The 22,144-nt window shown below is 43.6% G+C and overlaps 1 protein-coding gene across 1 annotated transcript in view; it reads right to left on the bottom strand.

Moving 5' to 3' along the window:
* The window catches only part of Gpc3 (glypican 3), a 349,741-nt gene that overhangs the window by 91,975 nt on the left and 235,622 nt on the right, over positions 1–22,144 (bottom strand). Inside the window, exon 5 of the mRNA XM_050121691.1 lies at positions 20,075–20,200. Within this exon, the coding sequence (XP_049977648.1) occupies positions 20,075–20,200 (126 nt within the window). The remainder of the gene's footprint in view (positions 1–20,074; positions 20,201–22,144) is intronic.

The following is a 22,144-nucleotide window of genomic DNA, read 5'->3' as shown; positions in this document are numbered from 1 at the left end:
CACATGAAGAAGCTCTGCCCTGCCTGGACTTCTCAATCGGAAATGCAAGCTAACAGCCTTAAAGGGGCATCCTCCATTCATTTCTGCTAAATGTGGAAGCCCCAGTTGAGGATGCTACCTCTCTGCTCTTACTCAATCACTCGGAAGCCTTGCGGGAGGGACGCTCTGCTCTGTCCAGACCTCTCAGTTAGGAACTCCAGCTGGCTGCCTTAAGTCAGGGGCTCCCTGAGTGGGTTTCTGCTGGAGCCTCATCCCACCATGCTTTACTGTCTCTCTATCACTCCGTATTCTTTGACTTTGGACCATTGTATACTTAATAAATGCAGTCATTCAAAAACTACAAAAAAAAAAAGAATTCCAGTGTGGCTCTACTTGTGATAAAAATGGGTTTGTATATACATTATCATAGTCCTTTCCCCACTTGTCTCCTGCGCTACTTTCTATAGAATCAGTGGCTGGCAAACAGCTACAGCCTGCAAACACGAAGTGAAAAACTACAGAAACAACTCATGAGTTTGAAATTGTCTGTTGTTCTAAATAGTGTGATAAAATCTGTACCATCCCACTCCACCATGTCTAGGATGTAAATTATCTTTGTTCAGAATGTTTACATTGTATATGCTATCTGCATGCTAGTGACTTCTAAGTTGCCTAAATGATCAGATTACTTATGAGTGAGGGAAGAGTTCACATAACTTTTATTATAGTATACATTTATAATTGTTTTATTATGCTATTATTAATGTCTTACCATGTCTAATTCTAATTTCTTTTTTTTGTTTTTTTTTTTTAAAATATTTATTTATTTATTATGTATACCATAGTCTATCTATATGTATGTCTGAAGGCCAGAAGAGGGCACCAGACCTCATTACAGATGGTTGTGAGCCACCATGTGGTTGGTGGGAATTGAACTCAGAACCTTTGGAAGAGCAGGCAATGCTCTTAACCACTGAGCCATCTCTCCAGCCCCCTAATTCTAATTTCTAAACTAAACTTTATAATAGTTGTCTATGTTCAGGAAACAACGGAACAGGCATCCTTTGGTATGAAAGAGTAATTAGTTCTAGAATCCTCCCTTATAAAAATATCACACAGTATATGTATATAACCTATACAATCCTCTCGTGTAGTTTAAATCATCTCAACCTTATTTATAATACTTATTGTAGTACAAGCAATTCTTATGTTATTTAGGCTGTCATTACAAGAAAAATATCTGTTATATTCAGCACAATGTAGCCCCCCATATTTATTTCTCCTCTCTAGGGTCTCACTGTAGAGCCTTGGTTGGCCTGGAACACACTATGTAGACCAAGCTGGCCTTGAACTCACAGAGATCCACCTGCTTTTGCCTCCAGAATGCTGGGATTAAGGTGTATACCACCATGGCCGCCCCCCCCTCCACTGCTTTTTTTCTTTTCAGTGCTGGACCTCACACATACTAGGCAAGTATTCCACCACTGACCAGCACTTCCTTTCTTTCCCTTGTCCCATCCAAGGTCAAATTCAGGAAGTATGTGTTCTGCCACAGACCTACATGCCCAGCCTTTTCCTACTTGTGTTTCTGAATTGTATTAGGTCGACTCCTTGGGTATAGAGGGGTGACTATGTATGTAGGGTTCAGTACTATCATTTGTTTTAGGTAGCAACTTGGGGTCTTGGAATACAGCTCCCCCAAAAGGAGAACTCTTATACTCTACACATTCTATACCTTCAAATACGTGCGGAAAATGAGAAAATAGTAAAAACAAGGAAATGCTGGGTAAGACTTGCTCATGTGTTACATCCTCAGTCCCCTACTGGGAGCTTTCTGAACCTTAGTAACTATTTGAATTTTTTAAATGAGGTTGTAAATTACAGTTAATTTCAAATTGTTCAGCATTTAAAAGGCAGAACTGGAAAACTTGTAATATATTCACCGTGTACAATGTGATGTTTAGATCCATCTATGTATTGTGAAATGACTGCCACAAGCCAGCTGCTTCATCTAGGCATGATTTCACATAGTGAATAACTTAAAAGAGCAGATTTACTATGTTTACTTAAGTGCGCATGTGCCTTCCCGCCTCTGTCTCCTTTGCTACAAAGGGGCACAGATGATGTGTTCTCAAGGTAGCTCACGTGACATGTGTGCTCTGAGTGTCAAGCCCGAAGGGAATCAGTTCGGGGTGTCTCGGGAGGTTCCAGTTAATGCATTCAGTCAGCATTTCACTTCCACGGGTTCCCTTGGTGCTGCTGCTGCAGCTCACGCCGGTCTTTGAATGAGGCTGAGCCATCATAGCCCCAATTCATCTGCTCCACACACTGCCCAGGGACGGCAGGAAGAAGAGCGCTCATTAGCCTCGGGAGATTTTAACGGCGGGTTATCTGGTTGGTAAGACTCAACTGTGACTTGATTAGCGGTCCTCCTCTTTGCACAAATGCCTCTTCCCAAAGGTTTAACAGGCCTCCGGCAATAAAGGAGCAGAAATTGCCCACCTCCAAAATTGAATGCCTTTTCCCTCCTTTTTGGATTAAATATATTTAGCGTGATGTTAGAGGTGTTCCTTTAAGCACTGCGTGTAGTATCTTCTCCCCCCCCCCCATCCTGTTTGGACCTATTCAGCACAAAAATGACTGCCGTGGATACTAAGAAAACCCTATTTGTGCAGTGAAAAGGAGAACATGTTTCTCCCTTTCAGGCAGATTGGTTAAGGCCTGGAGGGGGGAGGGGGGAGGAAACCTGTGTAAAAGCCTTAAAGAGAAAAGGGACCTAATTAAAACAGGCCATCTGGGCATGCTTGTCCTGGGACAGTTGAAGCAAAGAGAGCACTTGTAAAAGAGGAATAGAGTCAAACAAGCGTAAAATGGGCGAGCTTTTCTTCCCAAATCTGCACTGGCTGAGGGAGCAACCGAGGAGTGGGAAGCAATCATCGGATGCAAATGGAGAAAGCTGGAGATGGCGGCGCCTTCACAGATCAGCGGGTCCAGCCCCTCGCCGAGGACACCAAGAAACAGACTCAGCAAGGGACTTTTCTAACAGCCCACATGACAAGTTTCATGCTCGGAAGAAACCTCTTTTTCTTTAAAGGTTCCTCAAACGTGCCCTGTCCATTCCTAACACCACTGGTTCTGATTTAGGGCAGGGGAGTGGCTAGAGATTGCACTTTCTCTCTTGCCCTAGGCATTGAAATGGTGGTAAGGGTTTGCAAGCAAGTCGCAGAAGGACGAACTACCAGCTAAAAGGGGTTGATTTCACAAAAGTTTACATTCAATTGCTGCTTGGTTGTTGCTGAGCAAAAACAAGCTCTAGATCGTACGTGCTCAGAGCGACATCTTATGGATAGATTGTGGTATGACAACCAATGGTTTGCCATTCCTTCCTTGGCCACAATAGGCACTGTGGGGAAATGGGATAATTTAAAGAGAATAAATAACTTCGAAAACAAAACAGAACACAGACTAGAAAAAAACATCTTATTAAGAGGCTGTCAGGTACAACTGTTTTATATCAGAGATGCAGTCTTAATTTGCATGAATACACAGGAAAATACAAGTAAAGAAGAAACTCACTGATTTTAAATGTGTTTAAGAGAGAATTTTCTTACTTATCTGTGTTCATTTCATTGTTCATTTACTTTGAGTCACAGTATTTACCCCTGGCTAGCCTGGAACTTACTATATGTACATCAGGCTGGTTCCAAACTTAAGGTGTTAAAACCTCCTGCCTTCTGATACTACGGATTGCAAGTGTGGATCATTAAACCCAGATTTTTGTAGCTATATTTTAAGAAAAAAATGTTTCATTTGTTTAATTTTTTATAACTTTAGCACAATAGTTATAATTCCAGAGCAAATTACAGTACAAAAAAAAAACAACAAAAAAAAAAAAACAAAACAACAATAGCCAACAACAAAAAAAAAACCCAGATTATCCATGCAAGAGATACTTGTGTTTTTGCACAATTGTGCTGTCTTTTGGAAATTACAAAGAGATTTTAGTAGCAAGAAATAAATGCTAGGGAAAGAAGCAGAAGGGTGCAAACCAATTTACGTCTCGTTTTAGTAGACATTAACATAGTAAGAGAATAAGTAAGTCTCAATCTATTTCTGTCCTGTATCAAACCCCACTTGAGAAAGGACAAAAAGATTAGTCTTGGCATATAAATCACTTCAGTCCAGCAAAGCGGTGACTATTCTCCAGCTGGTGCAGAAAATGCGAGAAGCCAACATCATCCAGCAGAATGTGGGGCTGCCCAGGAGAGAGGGGAAGATAGAAATGGCCTGGGACAGCTACACCTGCATGTCAGTTACATGTCACCTGCATGTGCACAGCATCCAGGAGGGGAGGAGAGGAAAAAGGAAATCTACCTCCCCAGTGCTGGGATTAAGGGTGCGCACTGCCCATGCAGTGGGGGGGATTCACGCAGTGCTGGGGATTGAACCAAAGACTTCATGCACACTAAGCAAGCACTATACCAGTTGAGCTACGTCCCCCATCCTATATGACGCATTTACAAGAGGGCCGACTCATGCGGGGGTAGGAGAACTGGGCTTATAGTCCAAGATGCAAATTGCTTTGAGCTGGACTCGGTGATGTAGGTCTGCACTCCTGGATCCTCTGAAGGCTGAGGCAGGGAGATTGCAGGTTCAAAGCCTGCCTGGAATTCAGAGTGAATTAAAGACCAGCCTGGGCACGTGCCTAGCACACCTGGTTCAGTCTGCAAATAAAAAAACAAAATGGGATTCCCCTCAAACAGGTAAGAAATAATGCCATTAGCATGTTATGGGGAATTAGTTCATGCAATGGATGCTAATAAGTTAAGGTGACATAAGCTACTTGCTTACAACAGTGCCTAGAACACAGAACATTCTGCGCGAGAGCTCGTTATGTAAAAGTACTAAACAGTGCCCGACACATAGTAGGCCTTCAACAAATGTTGCTTGCAAAGAACTTCCTGAGAGAGCCCAAATGAACCTTGAGAACAATATTTGGGAGAAGCTTCAAGGCCGTCACACCCACATTGGTTCTAGGTAAAGTGTAAGTTAAGGCTGGACTGGGAAGAGTACAGGACCAGGACATATCAAGGTAAAACAACGCCTAAGTTTTCTTTGTTTGCCTTTGTACTTGAACTCTGGGGTGTAAGTGGCAGGCACCAAACACTCATGCCTACCTGAGGAAGACTCTCCACCAGAAAGACCTTCCCAGAGCTTCCAAGGGACAGGACCTGGCAAGGAAGCACTTACAGGCCAGGACTTCAAGCGGTTCAAAGTTCCTTGTGTTGGTTTGAATGTCACCATGAACTGCCAGAGGTCTGGAGCAAAGGGCAGACTGACTCCATAGCAATGCATGCTGCGGAAATTCTTGACAAGATAATCGCTCTTGCTATCGCTTTTGTTGGAAGATTCTGTTCCCTTATCTGTAGTCCCCAGCAGGCCTCAAAGCCTTTCACCTGAAGGGTTAGACATCCCCTAGGCCAGAGGAAACAGAGCTACTGAAGTTCACTGAGCTGACTCACCTGGCAAGCCCCAGGCTTTGGAAAGAGACTGGGCTCTTCAAAGCCATTCTTTCCAAGAGCGAGACAGCCCCAGGTGTCCAGGCCCGACTTCCTCTGGCCTAGTTCCCTGGCTGGATGACGCGACCTCTGTCTCATTTCCTCAAGTGTACTCACCTCTGGGTCTACCACCTCATTTCGATTCTGGCACACACTAAGGCCTCACTAGATGTTTATGGGGCTGTTGTGTGGTGGAGCCCCCCCCCCCCAAAAGCTCAGTGTATAGGGTAGAAACTCTAACCTATTTCTGCCTACTTCTTGTCACTGAGCCTTGCTTGGATCTGTGGCCATGGCCTGAGGACCTGCTGTACGCTGCGCTTCCGGTCTCCCTACCATTCTGTTCCACTCACCAAGTCACCTTACTGTAGACATCAGTTGCCGTCTAGATGGCAGAGTTGCCTCTCTATGCTCCAATGCATGTTACCATTCAAGTGGGGTGACACACAGCACTTGGTCCCAGCTAGCCAGAGAGATGGGTCCTCACAGCCTAAGGCCCACTCCTTCTAGCCTCAGGGCCATGTCTTGGCAATAGTCACTGGGCTTCCAGAGAGCACTTAAGAGACACAGCTGTCAGTAGCATTCAGCTGGATCACAGCCTCTTTTTGAACGGCACAAACTTTGTGTCGCTGTCTGAACGCAGGATGTTTTCTGGTTGTGAACCAAATCTGACGCCTGCTCTGGGCCCTCCATTGTCAGCATGTGAAGGTGAGCACACCGCTACTTATTACACATGGAGGAGCTCTTCTCCAAAATGCTCAGGCCTAGAAGGGTTTGCATTTTCTCCCTCATTTGGGGCTCCTGACTTGTGTGTCATAAGATATGCTGTAGATGAGACTCACCTGTAAACATGAAATTCCTTCCTGTTTCCTATATTCCTTAGCCACACAATGAAAGCTACCTAGAGATATGAAATACATGTAATAATGCATTTTGACTGTGACCCGTCACATGAGGTGAGCCATGGAATTTTCTCAACTGTGACATCATATCAACCCACCAGGAAGTTCTTGATCCTAAAGCATTTGGGACTGTGGAATTTCAGTGTTTATGTTGTGAACTATCGGAAGACAAACCTAGTGTACTGGAATAGTGTGTGTGGTAGTTTGAATGTCATTGGCCCCCCACAGTCTCATAGGCAGAGGCACTAACTACTAGGAGGCATGGCCTTGTTGGAGGAAGTGTGTCACAGGGGGTTGGGGAGCTTTGAGGTCTCTTTTGCTCAAGCTTCCCTCAGTGTGACAGTCAGCCGACTTCCTGCGGCCTGTAAGATGTAGCACCCCCAGCTCCAGCACCACGTCTGCCTGCATGCTGCCATGCTCCCTGCCATGATGACAATGGACTGAACCCCTGAAACTATAAGCCAGCCACCACAATGAAATGTTTTCTTTCTGAGTGTTGCTGTGGTCATGGCGCCTCTTCACAGTGATAGAAGAGACCCTAACTAAGACAGCATGCCTCAAGAGGTGGGGAAGCAGCAAGGAAAAAGGAGCACTCAGTGAGTCTTCATCTGGTGGAAGAGTGAGCATCGGTAGCGGTGCCGGTGCCGGTGCCGGTGCCGTCTAGTCCAGACAAAGGCCTTGTCACCTGCAGTGGCTCCAGATCAGGCTAGCACTACCCTTCACAGGCCTGGGCCTGGTGCTAACACTTCCCAGTCACCAGCCATCAATGACAAATGAAAGAATAACAGAGGCAAGCAGACGGAAACGCCAGTGGGAACCATACCCGAGTTGCTCAGGTGTCCTGGGCAGTTTGCACCTGCTGCCCCGCTAGAACAAGCCACCCATTGTGTGAGGCTGGGTGCGTGGAGGCGCTGAGCAAACAGCAGCAGGATGACTCTCCAGCGCATAAAACAGATGGAAGGCCAGGACAACTTCGCGCAGCCAAATAAAAGTGATTGTAAAGCACTTGGTATAATACAAACCGCCACATAAATACTTAATAAAAGCTCACAGCAGTTCACACAGGACAACTGGGTCCAAAACCACATAAGCTCCGTAGCCTAGAGATTTCTGGAAAGAGTGAAAATTGTCGTCCTCCCTCTGGCTGCTAGGCCACTTTGTATTCCTCAGCTCTTACCTGCTCTTCTTTCTAGATGTATCTCTCCCATCCCGGATCTAGCTCTGTGGCTAGAGGGCGGGCGTCTAATTTCCATTCTGGGCAGTTGTGGCAAGTATTATTCGGAGCAACAGTCACTGAATTCTATTTCTTTCGCTCAGAAGCCCTGCCAGAGCTGTATGGGGGCTCTGAGGGAGGCGTTTTTCTTTAAGATTTAATGACGTGACTCTCACCCTGAACGCTCCAGGATCAGAACCCGAGAATGACTCTGCTGCCTCAGACAGTCGAGCTGCCTGCTCCCCTGCCTGTCAGCTGCCGAGGACTAAAATGAAGAGCTCATGGCTCTCCTAATGAGAGTGATTATACCTCGAGGCTCTATCTGAATCACTTTCACTGTGGACTCTTTGGGAAGCCATCAAGGACAGAAGTGGAAATTCAAAGTCACCCAGGTGACTGCACGACAGTGCCACTTTCCTCCCAAATCTTAGACTGTCACAGCCTGGCAGAAATGGAAAGAGAAGTGGTTTTGTCGCATTTCTTCATGTTATAAATAAAAGGGCAATGACTTTCTGAAGGCGATACACATTCACCATAGAGGTAGGATGCAAATCATATTCTTAGCCTAGAGTCAAGGGTCTCTTTGCACAGGCTCCAAAGATCTACAGGGGATTCAGTGGTTTTCATTTGAAGAGCCATGTGAGCTGTGTGTGGTGGCACATACCTGCAATCCCAGCACTTGGGTGGTAGAGGCAGGAGAATCAGGAGTTCGAGATCTTCCTAAGCTATACAGAGAGTTCAAAATTAGCCTAGGCTCCATCTCACAAAACAAACGAACAAAGAAATAAAGGAAGAAAACAAAGTTACTTGATTGAATGGAGGACTCGCCTCAGAGGCAAGCAAAGGGCGCCCTCTAGCTACACACTGGGGTAGCGCTGGGACAAAGAGCTCTCGCAGGCAGGAAAAAAACCCACAACATAGCTGGAGAGACTGGAAAGGCCTGGTGCCCTTGTTTGGACCTAAGGGTGAGGTCAGGGGTAAAGAAAGGACTAGATTTAGCATTGAGTACTCGTTATAGGTAGGGTGGACTAGCAACAAAAGCAAATCTAGGCTAGAGGTTCGATCAGAAATAGGAAGACAACAGACAAATTCTGAACCCCAAAGAAGAGGAGCCAAGCGTCTGTGGGCCAGAGGTGAATAGTGGACTGGCTGGCTCTGAATTCTATCTGCCTTCTTAGTGCGGCGGCCTCTGCTAATATTGTCCTCAGTGTTACCAGCACAGATGGGGAGATGGCTGTTGCGAGAATGAATGCCCACAAAGCACCGAGCCCAGTACCTGGCGAGCATGCTGGCTGAGTTAGCGATTATTATACTGAGCCATGTTTACTGGGTGAGTCCTGCTTTGTGAGGTGTCAAACTTGGATAGGATGGAGTTGCAAAGACAGCAGGGCTTGGGATACTTCAGGCAGAAGGGCAGGAGTTAAAGGGGGAACGAGGAAGCTCCGATTCCTTTGACTCCCTCATCATTCCAAGGCAAACCCCTATGGGAATGGCACACATAGGACCCAGAGGTGACCAGCTATTGGGAATTTTCCCAAAACTGAGGGAATTCCTGGGACTTGAGAATTCCTATGTAAAAATTGCAAAGTCCCAGGTGAGCTAGACTAGTAAATTTATCATTGTTGCGGCCAGAGACATTTATTGTCTCTGTTTTGAGACAGCCTCTTACATGGCCCAGGGTAGCCTCAAACTTGTTATGTAGCGAAGGATGACCCTGGACGTCTAACATTCCTGGTTCTACCCCACCCCCAGCCCTGTGCCGAAAATACAGGTATGTGTTACCACACTCAATTTATACAGTGGTGAGGATCAAAATCAGCCCCCAAATTATTTTCTTATTTTTCTATTTTAATAACCAAAGCCCAGAGCATTGCTGCCAGTTGCTATCCACTGGCACTGGGAAATGTTGGGCTATCAGGTATCCATGCATGAGGATTTTTAAAATGGGAAATTTTGTATTTATGATGGAAAGAAGAATAGGTTAAGTAAATAGGCTTCCCAGGGGCATGCTAATCAGTCTGAGAATGATGGTCTTTAGCGGAGCACGGACACAACAATGGCTTCATTATCAATGATTCTCATCTGTTTATTCCGTTATCTCATACACACTTCAAGCTCAATTCCCCAGCACTGATTACATGGGTTTGAAAGGAATACAAGTGCTTTCCCTTCAAAACGGGCTGTCACTCAGACTTTTTGCTAATTTAAACTGATGCTGCCAGTCTCTCAAAGTAGCTCCTAATTCAGGGCCAACTGGTTTATTCAACACCATGGGCAGACTTGGATAAAAATAGACTCTGCGGGGCCAGGTAGATTTGCTTAAAGGAAAGAATTTCTAGAGACACGGGGGGGGGGGGAGAGATGAGAGGGAGGGGGGGGAGGAGGGCCAGGGAGAGAGGTGAGTGTGAAGGAGAGAGGGAGAGAGAGAGAGAGAGAGAGAGAGAGAGAGAGAGAGAGAGAGAGAGAGATGCTCAGGAGGCTGCTAAAAGCGTCTGTGCTTGCACGGCGAATCTGCTAATGTGGTGTTCATCATCTAGCGGGCAGCTCCATTTATTCGGGGCAGCGCTTTCCCTGGATCTGCCCTACTCTCCCGCATTAAAATCTAGTAAATGAAAGGTGCTTCCAATTTCCAAAACGATCTCATGTGCATGACCTTACTGGGGGCTCACAACAACCCCTTCAAGGCAGGCAGAGAAGGGGCTGCTTCTACCACCGCTCGGAGGAAGGAAACGAGAAAAGAGAAAGTTCAAGTGCCTTGCTCAAGTGTTCCCGAGGGGACAGACATGATGTCCAGCCCTTGAGCCTGTAACTCACATGGCTCTGTGTTGCTTCACCTTATGAATTCAGTAAACATGCGTTGAGAGTCTGCACTGGGTACAATGGAGCATCAACACAAATGAAAGAAGATTTGATCGTTTCTTTAAGAAGATAGTGAGAAATCAGACCCAGACATGTAAAAGATCTCTGTACTGGTAGATGCTGAGACACTACCGCAAGGGACAGGAGGATTCAGAGTTCTCCAAAGAGGTAACACTGAGTTAGGATAAACAGGGGTAGGCCAGCCCAACAGCTTTCTAATTCTAACCCTGCTAGGACAGTCCATGTCTTAGTGTTTCACAATAGGTTTTGGAAATGAGCTTCTTAGTATGTATATTTACAGAGCAGAACCTGGTATATGCTACTTGAACCCCAAGCTACCTCAAAGGAGCTTCTCTACCTCAAATGAGAACACATTTGTCTGGCTCCTGTGAACACAGACTGGTCCAAGCTGCTCCCAGAACCAATTGCACATAGAAGCAAGGACAGCCATGACGTACTACTTCAAACCTAGAAGTGGGCTGAGGTTATAACGTGGATGGTAGGGCATTTGCTTACCATGCAGCAAGTCCCGTGTTCAATCCCTGCTACCACATAAATCAGTCATAGTGGCGCACACACTGTAACCCTAGCACACTGGTGGAAGAGGCAGGAGGATCATACTTCCAGGGCCATCCTTGGCTACATAGGAAGTTTATGCCAGCCTGAGCTATGCAAAACCCTGCCTCAACACAAAACTAAGACTAAACAAGAAGAGCTCATTTGGTAATGTTTTAAAGCTCCACGTGGCTTTGCTAAGATTAGAGGGCAAACAGGAGGAAGCTCCTCTGACATCTGAGCTACAAATGGAAAAAAAAATTCCTTCACAGAGAAATGAAAGTACACTATAAAGGAGACAAACCCAAGGATCGAAGCCAGCCTCATATAAAAGGATAAAATTCACTGGCTTGAGAAATTGAGAAATCATGACTGATTTTAATCATCTGTTTCCTTTTCCATAAAGGTTAAGCAACTACATTGAACTGGCAACTAGCCTCATTCTGGCTTCTGTCCTGACTGAGGACTACCACCCAGGCCAAGGACAGGGATTTTTATGTTTTGCAGAAGAGATAAGATAAAAAGGAGTGGAGGCAGGCCATGCTGTTCCTCAAGGGGAACATCAAGGGGAGCTGCTACATGCAGGCCTAGTAAATGTCTGTACAAGCTGTTCTATGGATGTGTTCCTTTTCTTTCTTTCTTTATGTGCAGAGGACAGAATCCAGAGTCTTCCACATGCTAGACAAATTCTTGCTCTGTCCCTGAGTCACACCCCTGGGATCCAAAGATGCCTTGACTAATTGCATTAACAGCAATTGAGGGCCTTCAACAGACGATCTACAGGCATCGCCATACACTATATGAAGGTGTCTCCTCCCAGTATGTAAGACATGAGAGCCGACCGAATGCAGCCCATTCTAAATGAGGTACATTGTATGAAGCCATTAGTAAGCAAGCTGAGCCATTTTTCCCTCATCCAATTTTGAAGGTAAAGCTACTGTGTGTGGCACCATAATCTTAAGGAATAAATGTCACTACATCATCTTGGAGTGGGTCCTGATAAATAGCTGTCGCTAAGGACAATTTTTAAGATAAATCTATGATGAAAAATATAGCAATCTAATCCCTTAGATGGGTCATTAAACATGGGTACACCCCAAACATATCTGTCTTGCTCTATCAGGATTTTTTAAAAATCCTTAGAAGCTATCAATAATATTTCATGTCATAGTGAATTAAGTAATTTTCTGTGTAATGCATCTGTCTTTCAAAGATTTCTTTTAATAAACAGTGTTGACTTAGCTATCTAGAATGAAGTCAAACATGTAACTGCTACACTAGCAAACAGCTGGATGCAACAACAATGCTTTCATTCTGGGCTCTACATATCAGTTCATCCAACTGGGATGAATGGAGTATGCTATGCTGATGGTGTTTCCTGGAGAATTCATGAAAATGAAATCCAAGGATGTTGGAGAAGGACTAAGAATTGTGGCAAGAGCTAGCAATAAATCAAATTAAAAAAATAACTGTGTTTGCTCCTCTCCCCCATCCAGCCTTTCATAAACAGCATCCCGAAGAACGGAAAGAAAAGGACGAAGTAGCATTTGGATGAGAGAACTGGAGACTTAAAGGGTGTACCTGCATCTCTAAGCCTCAAAGCATCATAGTGGGCTACTGGGCGAGTCTTAGGATGACTTAGTACTTACTGAGGGAGCTCTGAACCAAATGGCTTGAAAACCCAAGTCAAGCCACAAATGCCATTTCCATCTTCCAGTGTTTACTTTCCCCTCATCCTCCCTTCCTCTTGGCACTGTATTCTGTCATATAGATTTTCTTCCCTGTGGTTCTTTTTTGGGGGGTACAGAGGATAGAAGATAGGTTCTCACACATGCTCGACAATCGCTTTTCTAGTGATTTGCATCCCAGGGTTCCCACACGGCTGCTTTTATCAGCAGTCCTATATTTAAAACAGCTTGCATTCTGCCTCGGGTTCTTTGGATAAAAGCCACACTATAAACCTAAAAATAAGTCCAAACATCAAAAAATAAATAGTCTATTTTAAAACAAGAGCGTGGGAGCTATGTATAGTATCTGCTCCCTTCCATTGGTCTGTTCTCATGCCGCTGGAATGAGATGAACGTGTGTGTGTGTGTGTGTGAAAGAGAGAGAGAGAGAGAGAGAGAGAGAGAGAGAGAGAGAGAGAGAGGAAGGGAGGGAGGGAGGTAAGGAGAGAGAGAGAATATACACATACTATGACATGGAAGTCTTTCCTTAATTCCTTTGATGATCGAAGACCATTTCCTCTTGCTATGTAAACCAACTTGATAGTTGACAGCTCTAGACAGCTATCCTTACCCCGAAGTCCTCAAAAGAGAGCAGTTTTTAAACACCAGAAACATAAAAGCAGCGTCCCGTATCCTCTCTGGCCTTTCCTCGATCACAGAAGAACATAAGCTATCTTATGAACCTATTTTTTGAAAAGTACTTTGCAGTATGTGTCGTGAAATGAGGGTTAAAATCTCTTTCATTCATCCCTACCTGTTGATATGGCACAGTTTAGCCCTTTAATCTAGCAGAGAAGAAAATAAAAGGCCAGGGCTGGGGAGATGATGGTTCAGTAGGTAAGCGCGCTTGCTCTGCAAGCATGGGGATCTGAATTTAAATCCAGTACCCATGTAAAAAGCCAAGGATGGCTGTAAATGCCTGGAACGCCCAGAACTGGAGAACAGAGACAGGTGGGTCATGGGAGCTCACTGGCCAGCCAGCCTCAGTGAAACGGTGAGCTTCTGATTCCGTGAGAAAGCCTGTCTTAGGGCAATATGGCAGAAAGCAATAGAGGAGGATGTTAAACATTTGCATGTGCATGGGTGTTCCACTACACTCATGTGCATACACCACACGTAGACACACATACACACGAACTAAAATAAACTTTAAAACTGAAAATTTCTCCTTACTCCACTTTTCAAAGAACCTATAAAGTTTCAAGACAAGGACACAAGTCTCTGAGAACTAGAGGCGTTGCCTACCCACACTTCCGCCTTTCCAATTCTCCGAGAAATCCTGGCAAGACATTCGAAACATAAGAAGGTTTGGCTGCTCACTGGAAATCAGAAGGAGAATTCACAGTGCGTGCGTGTGTATATAATTTCTCAGTGGAAATGCAAAGTAAGATTGCAAAGCGCAGAGCAAAGGCGCCCTCTCTGTAATTAGCCCTCCGCAGATCTCAGGGAGTTTGTTTTCTAATGAGGGAAGCCATTATGGAGAGCCCAAGTCAGCCCAGGCACAAGATGAATACAGATTTCCCATAGACAAAAGCAACCACGTTAAACTGTCAGGCAGAGAAGATAACAGCTCGTTCTTGGAACTGACACCTGGAGTGAGGTCCGGCCTGCCCAGGTATGTCACAAAGGGGCAACAGGAGATGCTAGGGAGGGATCGAAGTGAACTAAGGCATCAACTACAAGATACAGTTCATGTGGTCGTCTCCACACTGTTGGTCACCCTCCATGTTTCTAGGAATCATGCTGAGAGAGGCAAACGGAGTGTATACCCAGGGCTGAGAAGACTCAGGAGGGAAGGACTCCAAAGAAACGGAGATGAAGGTGGGCAATAAGATGGCACCGTCTCGGCCATATGAGTGTGGGCATACATGTGAGGTCAGAGAGCCTACTTTCAGGACTTGGTTCTTTGGATCCACTGTGGACTCTCAAGTTGTAAGGCTTGAACAAGTGTTTTCATCCACTGAGCTATCTTGCTGCCCCCTCCCCGTTACAAGACATTAAATATCAGTGCGATTAAAGAGTAAAATTGGGCTCACCTAGTATAAATGATCCAGAAAAAGAACGAAGATTCCAACACTTGCCTCCTTACCTGCGTGGGTATCTGAAGAACAGTCGCTAAGGCATTTGCTCTTCATCTAGGTGTTAGCAGGTCAGTGCAGTCAAAGCCCACAGTTAACTATTGCTAATCCCAGTGTTAATTTGGTGAGGTGGTTCATTTTTCTCTTGGTCTACATGACTCCCTAATTGAAATTTCTATCTCACAAAGGCAAAAGCTGGAGGAGTTTCTGCCTTCTGCAATTGTAGGTAGCGGGGCTCAACTGAGCCAAGGCTGTTAATTTGAAGACTTCTCGGGCAAATCCTGAAACTCATGCTATCTAAAGCTAAATATGGGGGGAGGGGGCAGAAGGGAAGTGGGAAGAACAAGCGATAGGGGGAAGCGGTACTCACTGAGATGAGATCTGGGAAAACATTCCTTCAGTTGATTGCATTCAGGAGACAAAACCAGAAAGGAACCCAAATTGCCCTTATTTGCAGAGAAAATGGCCCCCTTAACTCTTCCGAAGTGGAGTGCTGTGTAGGCCTAGATAGTAGGGACACTGATTACTGAGCAGACAGGAACACTGCTCAGGTTTCTCACCATCTATATTTTCATTTCGATAAGTAGCTCCAATGAGTAAGTCTCATCCTCTGTCAGGAGTTTTGACTTTCAAAAGTAAGATATTTTCCAAAAAATCTAAACCTAATCTATAAAGATACCCGTAATATAGCCCGTTTCATAGTACGAAGGAGAGACGGCTATTGAAGACTAAATGAAATACCACACTCTATGAGAGGTATTTTCACTGCCGATGAGAAAGGAGTGGAAAGCTAATCTTTATAAATAACATGAATAGAGGGCACACATGTCTTCAGGCTAAAGAATTTTCTATCATTAAGTGTACATTGCTGAGGAAGTTTTTAAAAAATTGAGTTTGGCACTATTCCCTAGTCTCATCATTGCATTAGGTCACTAATACAAGCACGGGTTAATTATAACCTGAGGTTACTAAGCAAGGAGGAGTCGATTCCTGGTTTATACGAGCCTTAGTCTGTCTGCAAATATGCTATTTCTCCCCTTCCTCTCTTTCTTCTTCCCTTCTTTTTATTATCTTTTGTTCTTGGATAGTGTGTAACAACAAAAGCTGTCTCAAAAAATAAATAGTTCCGATGTAAAAATAAGAATCGAGTAACTTTTCTCCACATTACAGTGCTTACTTTATTCTGCTGTCTAATACAGTAAGGTATTAAAAGAAAGAAAGTTCAATAAGATTCAACTAACAAGGGTTTGGTATTTAAACTCAGTGGGAAAGTGTTTGTCTAACATACATGACGATCTGGTTCCTACGCCATAGACTGCATTCTTTTTTTCCAGTTAACAGATTTCTCAAAGTGAGAAGGTGGAGTGACCTATGCCTTTAATTATATCATGCAGAGGGAGAGGCAGGCTAATCTCCGTGAGGTCAAGGACAGCCTGGTCTACATAGTGCGCACCAAACCAGCGAGCACTACACAGTGATACCCTATATCAAGAACAGACTAGCCCCACCAAAGTGTATTTGAACTGTCTATGGTAACCCTTGCTGTTTTCTACTTTCTAAAGTATTTATTGACTACTTGTCTTCAGAGATACTTTCCACATTTGATAATTTCATATGCAGCTACACTCCTAATTCCTACACTGTATCTATCAATAAGCCTGTCAGTTATAGACCTGGAGATTCGCCATTAGTTAAAATTAATTTACCATTGTGATGGTTAAATCTGATGGTCAACCTGACTGGATTAAGAAACGCCTAGAGCATTAAATGAAGTATACCTTTGGGTATGTCTGAAGAGGACTAACTGACTGGTTAAGACGTGACCTGAATGTGGGTGGCACCATTGTTTAGGCAGCGGTCCCTAACTGAAATAAAAAGGGAGAAGAGAGAAAGAAGTGTGTTTGACTAATTTTCACACTCGTTCAAATGCATCAGGATCTGGACCATGCTATTCATTCCGCTGCTGAAAACAGACATAAAATAAATCAGTAGAGCCGGCTAATGAAACATGTACAAGTTCTGAAAGCCAGGCGAAAGCCGGAAATACAAACTATGAAATTGTCTCTTTATTTTCCTGGCTCCAAGGCAGTATTCTTCACAAATGTCTACCAGTTATGAAGTGGTGAATATGAGCAGAACACAAGAAAATATTCTCCTCATTCAAACACCTTCACACAGGAAAGGATTGTTTTGAGAAAGCTAAAACTAGGCCTTCAGATTATTTTCTTCAAGCATTAGAAGATGGGTCTTGTGTGGTTACACACACATTAACAATTACCATGAAGAAAGCAATAGAGGGGCTGATACATAGGAGGTGTTCAAATATTAGAGTAAAATGAATGAATGAGCGAGCACATTATTAAATACATTGTAAGTTAAATGTCTGTTTTAATACAGGAGCACTGTTAGCATATATGTTACTTCAGTATTTAAGAATTGCTTTTTCTCTTTTTATTATAGCAGCGGGACAAGTCACTAGGGTATTTGCTCATCAAGTTTATATATAAGCTGCATTTGACTTGTGGGAGTTTTTTTTTATAATTTTTTTTCTTTTTTGTTTTTTTATTCATTTATTAAAGATTTCTGTCTCTTCCCCACCACCGCCTCCCCTTTCCCTCCCCCTCTCCGAAACAAGTCCCCTTCCCTCGTCAGCCCAAAGAGCAATCAGGGTTCCCTGCCCTGTGGGAAGTCCAAGGACCACCCACCTCCATCCAGGTCTAGTAATGTGAGCATCCAAATTGCCTAGGCTCTTGTGGGAGTTTTCTAAGTACTATATCGTGTGTATGTGTGTGTGAGAGAGAGAGAGAGAGAAAGAGAGAGAGACAGAGACAGAGAGAGATGGGGGGTATAAGCTTTTTATAAAGCCAGTACCAGATGTCTTTTCTTGGCAATTAAAAAAAAAATGCCATAACAGTTAAGCACATTTTCATGGTTCTACTTAGTACTCTTGACCATTAAGGATGACAAATACACAATGTTTCTCCAGAGCAAGAAAGCAGCATGGAGCCATTAATCCCTCCAGCCTCATTCACAGTTTCTCTAAGGGAGTTTATCTCCATCCGAGTTCAGTCCATCATCCATGGTGGCATGCAATCTCATTCTTGCGTCTCCTGTCAGTAAAATCACTTAGATGAGAAACAAGCTGTTTGGGGGCATGTATTTTATCTTGCATTGTGAAGTAAATAGTTAGAGGGGAAAGGAAGACAAAAAGACAAGAATTGGGCTTCTAGTATGTTCTAGTCTTCTAGAAGTTTTATATATCTCACCTCACTTAAGAGTCAAAGCAACCTTGTAAAATGCCCTTCCCTTACAGAAAAGGACCTGGCAAGTGTTTAGTGACCCCACCCCACCCCACCCCAAGCCAAGACACAGAACTAAAATGCAAACCCAAGATCACTTTAATCCAGAATATTCCTCTGCCCATAAGACTATATTGCACATTCAATTCACCATCTTATGTCCTAGGGTCAGAGCCCACTGGGATGTAAGCTCTTCAAAGAAAGTAACATGCATTTTTCTTTTCCCTTTTATCCATAGCATCTAGCTTTGTACCTAACATGTATCTCTGAAACTCGCACAGATCTTGAATCTCCTGTCTTAACTTCCAGAGTATCTGTGGTCATAGGCCTGTCACACAAGATCAGGTTAGCATATAGTATATCAGTCTCTGTCTGTCTCTCTCTTTCTACCTATCTACATATGCAACAGTAGTAATTAAAGAAGAAGGGGCTGGAGAGGTGGCTCAGTGGTTAAGGGAACTTGCGGCTCTAGCTGAGGACCTAGCTTCATACCTAGCACCCACATAGCAGTTTGCAACCACCTGTAACTCCAGTTCCAGGATCTCTGGCTCCCTCTTCTGGCTTCTGCAGGCATCAGGCATACATGTGGTGCACAGACATACATACAGGCAACATATCCATACGTATAAAATAAAAAACAAGAAATCTGAACCAATAAATAAAATAATCAAAGAAGTAAAAATAATTGGGGAGTGAGAGGGGGACACAGGAGGAGATGACAGAGGAGAAGGAGACAGGAATGATATATGAAGGTCTCAAAAATTATAAAATAAAGACAAAGAAAAATATAAATGTGGAGGGTATAAAGGACTGAACAAAGAAAGAAAGCCACAGAGAGCTAATGGTTCTCAACCTTCTTAACGCTGTGACCCTTTATTAATACAGTTCCTCATGTTGTGGATCTCCAACCATAACATTAGTTTGTGGCCACTTTATAAATGTACTCTTGCTGCTGTTATGAATCATCATGTAATTATCTGATATGTAGTCCCCAAAGGGGACCCACAGGTTGAGAACCACTGGTCTAGGGCAATTAAGCCACTTTCCACAAGCGTGCATGCAAAGCCTCAAAAGGCTGTGTCAAGTATCTTCTATACTCTCCTCTTAGCTTACAAAGCTTGCACATCTTCAACATCATGGCTTAGGCTCCTAAGCATTCTACCCAGTTGACTCCCTCTACAATTGCAAGCTAGTCTTCTTTGTGCAGCGCAGTGGAGATTGGGAACCGTTAGCCTCCTCAAACAAGAGGACAGGACCACTTGTCTGTTGTGTCCAATTCCACATGCCTGGCACTTAACAAGATGTTCAGTTAATATTTGTGGAATAAATGAATATTTTCTTTTTGGGGTCAGTAATGAGAAAATTCTTCATAAATGATGTCCTAACAGTATAGGTTACACTAAAAGCCCCGAAATGACCAAACATTTTGGCCAACTTGTGAAATAGTCCTCCTCTTTCCCCTCCCCTTCTTCTTTCTTCATCTTTAGTATTCATTTCATAGGGTTGTTGCAAGGAAAGAGAATTACTATACACAAATGCCTGTGCATGTTCAATGCACAGTTAACTCTCAATAATTGAGAGCAGTTAGCACGATTATGATTGTTTCAAAGAGCACGAAAAATGGTCCACACAGTGACAAGTTGAAAAAAAAAAAGCAAAGACAAAAAAAATTCACCATATGCTTTATACTTGGAGAAATATCCCTTAATATGTTAACTCCGCATGGGCTTTAAAGCTAGTAAATTCTCTGAGAGCTACAAGTTACATTTGGATCATCAGTAATGCTTCCAGGTATGTTTGGTGGGGATTTTTTTTTATGCTGTTACTAAAGGAAGGGGTGATTTGCTCAGTCTTTGGATATGACTAGTCCTCACATGTTGCTATAGATAATGTTCACAGCGGATTACCTCTCCACAAGCTCTTGTCCGTTCCAGCACAGGCTATCATTTTCAGCGACGGGGCTGTGGCTGCAGACGTAACCAGGCAAAGCACTGTAGAAGTTGATGAAAGTCTTCAGCTTCTGTACCAGTTCCCTGAACGGAAAACAAAACATCTATGCATCAGAACAAGTAAGCACAGTATGAGAAAAGTTTAATTTCCTTATCAGCATGACAGAAAAGCTCTGCCAGGCTGATTAGAACAATAAATGATTTTTTTTAAAACATTCTTAGCTACAAGGCCACAATTTAGCATTTAAAAAAAATCAATAAAAAAAATACTGGGGTGGGAGAGGGTTGCCTTCCATAGAAGGTGCTGTTCCTATCAAGAGGATGATTTAATTCCAACATCCATTTTCTCACACACATTCGGCAGCTTCCTTTTTTTTTGTTGTTGTTCAGAATGCTGTTACCTACATTCTCAAAGGTGCTGATTACGAGGCACACCGGCATACAACATATCTTTTGGTTTCTGGGTGTAATTGAGTGCATTGATTGTAATTTACATCGCTATTACCCTAGAGATGGCCCCTTTCCATAGAGGCTTTGGATAATGGCTGCAGATCCAAATGGTAGGGTGCTCAGAATACTATAAGCTCTAGGAAATTCTCCTGATTATACAGTCAGGGAAACCCACTCGCATCTGCTAAGAGGAGGAAGGCTGCTTTGTTCTTTGTCTGTATATTGTTTTTCCTGTGAGGCAGAGCAAAGGGGAGAGGGCTATACTAGTGTATATTATTATTTACTTGCTTTCATTTCTATGCTGCTTGTGATAAGAGAGCACATACAATATGCAAATGTGTAAAAACACACAGATACAAATTATAGCAAGACTTTTTGCCTGCTATCTTGTTTCAGTTATACATGTATATACAACATAAGTTATCAGACCGAATACATGAATATGTTTATGAAACATTTAAATATTTCTATAATAGATGTCCAATAATAAATTTAAAAAACACTGTATTTTCAAAGTGGTACCCTGATAGAAAGCAACATTGCTCTTCAGTCCTATACTGGTCAGGGAATTTTCTGACAGGGAATCAATTACTCAACAGTGTCTGCAGGCTAAGAATGGCATGCCCTGACGCACAGGCATTTGGAGGAGCCACAAGTGTGACTGCCATTTGAGGGGTAGTGGACGTCATGAGCCCAGCAATGCCTTCTAGGAGGTGTTCTCAGATCCAGCTGAAGTTGGAAGGCTGGTGGAAAGAAGGGTTGGTGGAAAGTTCATGCCATTTTCTATCTACCATAGAACTATTATTTCATTTAATGTGTGTGTGTGTGTGTGTGTGTGTGTGTGTGTGAGATCAGAAGAAATAGTTTTCAGTACATATTTACGTAAGCTTAGGTCACAGGATAGCAGGGGTGATGGACAGAGCAACCAGAAAAGCTTATTGCCGCATATATAATGCCGGCCGCCCCAATACTTGCTTCATGCTGTGTCCATGCTCACCTCCCAGCCTATGCCTGGCAGCTGAGCACCGTCAATCTCCAAAGAGAAGAGGCTCAATACAGAGCTCGGAAAATAAAAGTCAACATTACAGTTTCTCAAGAAGAGAAAGATGGGTTCAATTAACGGCTAATAGGAGAGATGTTCTGTTTTACAAGGTAATAATCCAGTTCCCAAGAGTGGAAGCTGAAAGACTAAAGGCTGAAGCTGAGTAATTCTCCCTACTCCACGAGGAAATGGAAAGTGGGCATTAGTTTAGGGGAAATGATGGCCTTCGTTTTAATGAAAGAGTTTCCCTTAGGCATCCTCCTACCTCTATACACACTCTCATGAACATGGAACAGGGCAAGAAAAATGGGACCCATACAGAGGCCTTCCACTTTGATATCCCTATCAGTTAAAAACAAAGGGAACCTAAATTCCCCCCTGCCTTTCAACCCTTGGAGCTTTTTTCTGGCTGATCATAAAGATAACTGACAAGTTGAGAAAAAACCAAATGAGGTTCTACCTAATGTCACAGGGACAAGGGACTACAATAAACCTAAGACTTCCTGCTCCAGGCTAGGAGAATACTGCCCGGGGAA

This window comes from Alexandromys fortis, unplaced genomic scaffold, assembly GCF_014885135.2.
Source record: "Alexandromys fortis isolate MF-2015 unplaced genomic scaffold, M_Fortis_MF-2015_v1.1 scaffold_194, whole genome shotgun sequence".
Taxonomy (NCBI): domain Eukaryota; kingdom Metazoa; phylum Chordata; class Mammalia; order Rodentia; family Cricetidae; genus Alexandromys; species Alexandromys fortis.
Note: the sequence above shows the minus strand (reverse complement) of the source record. Positions and strands in the feature narration are given on the sequence as shown.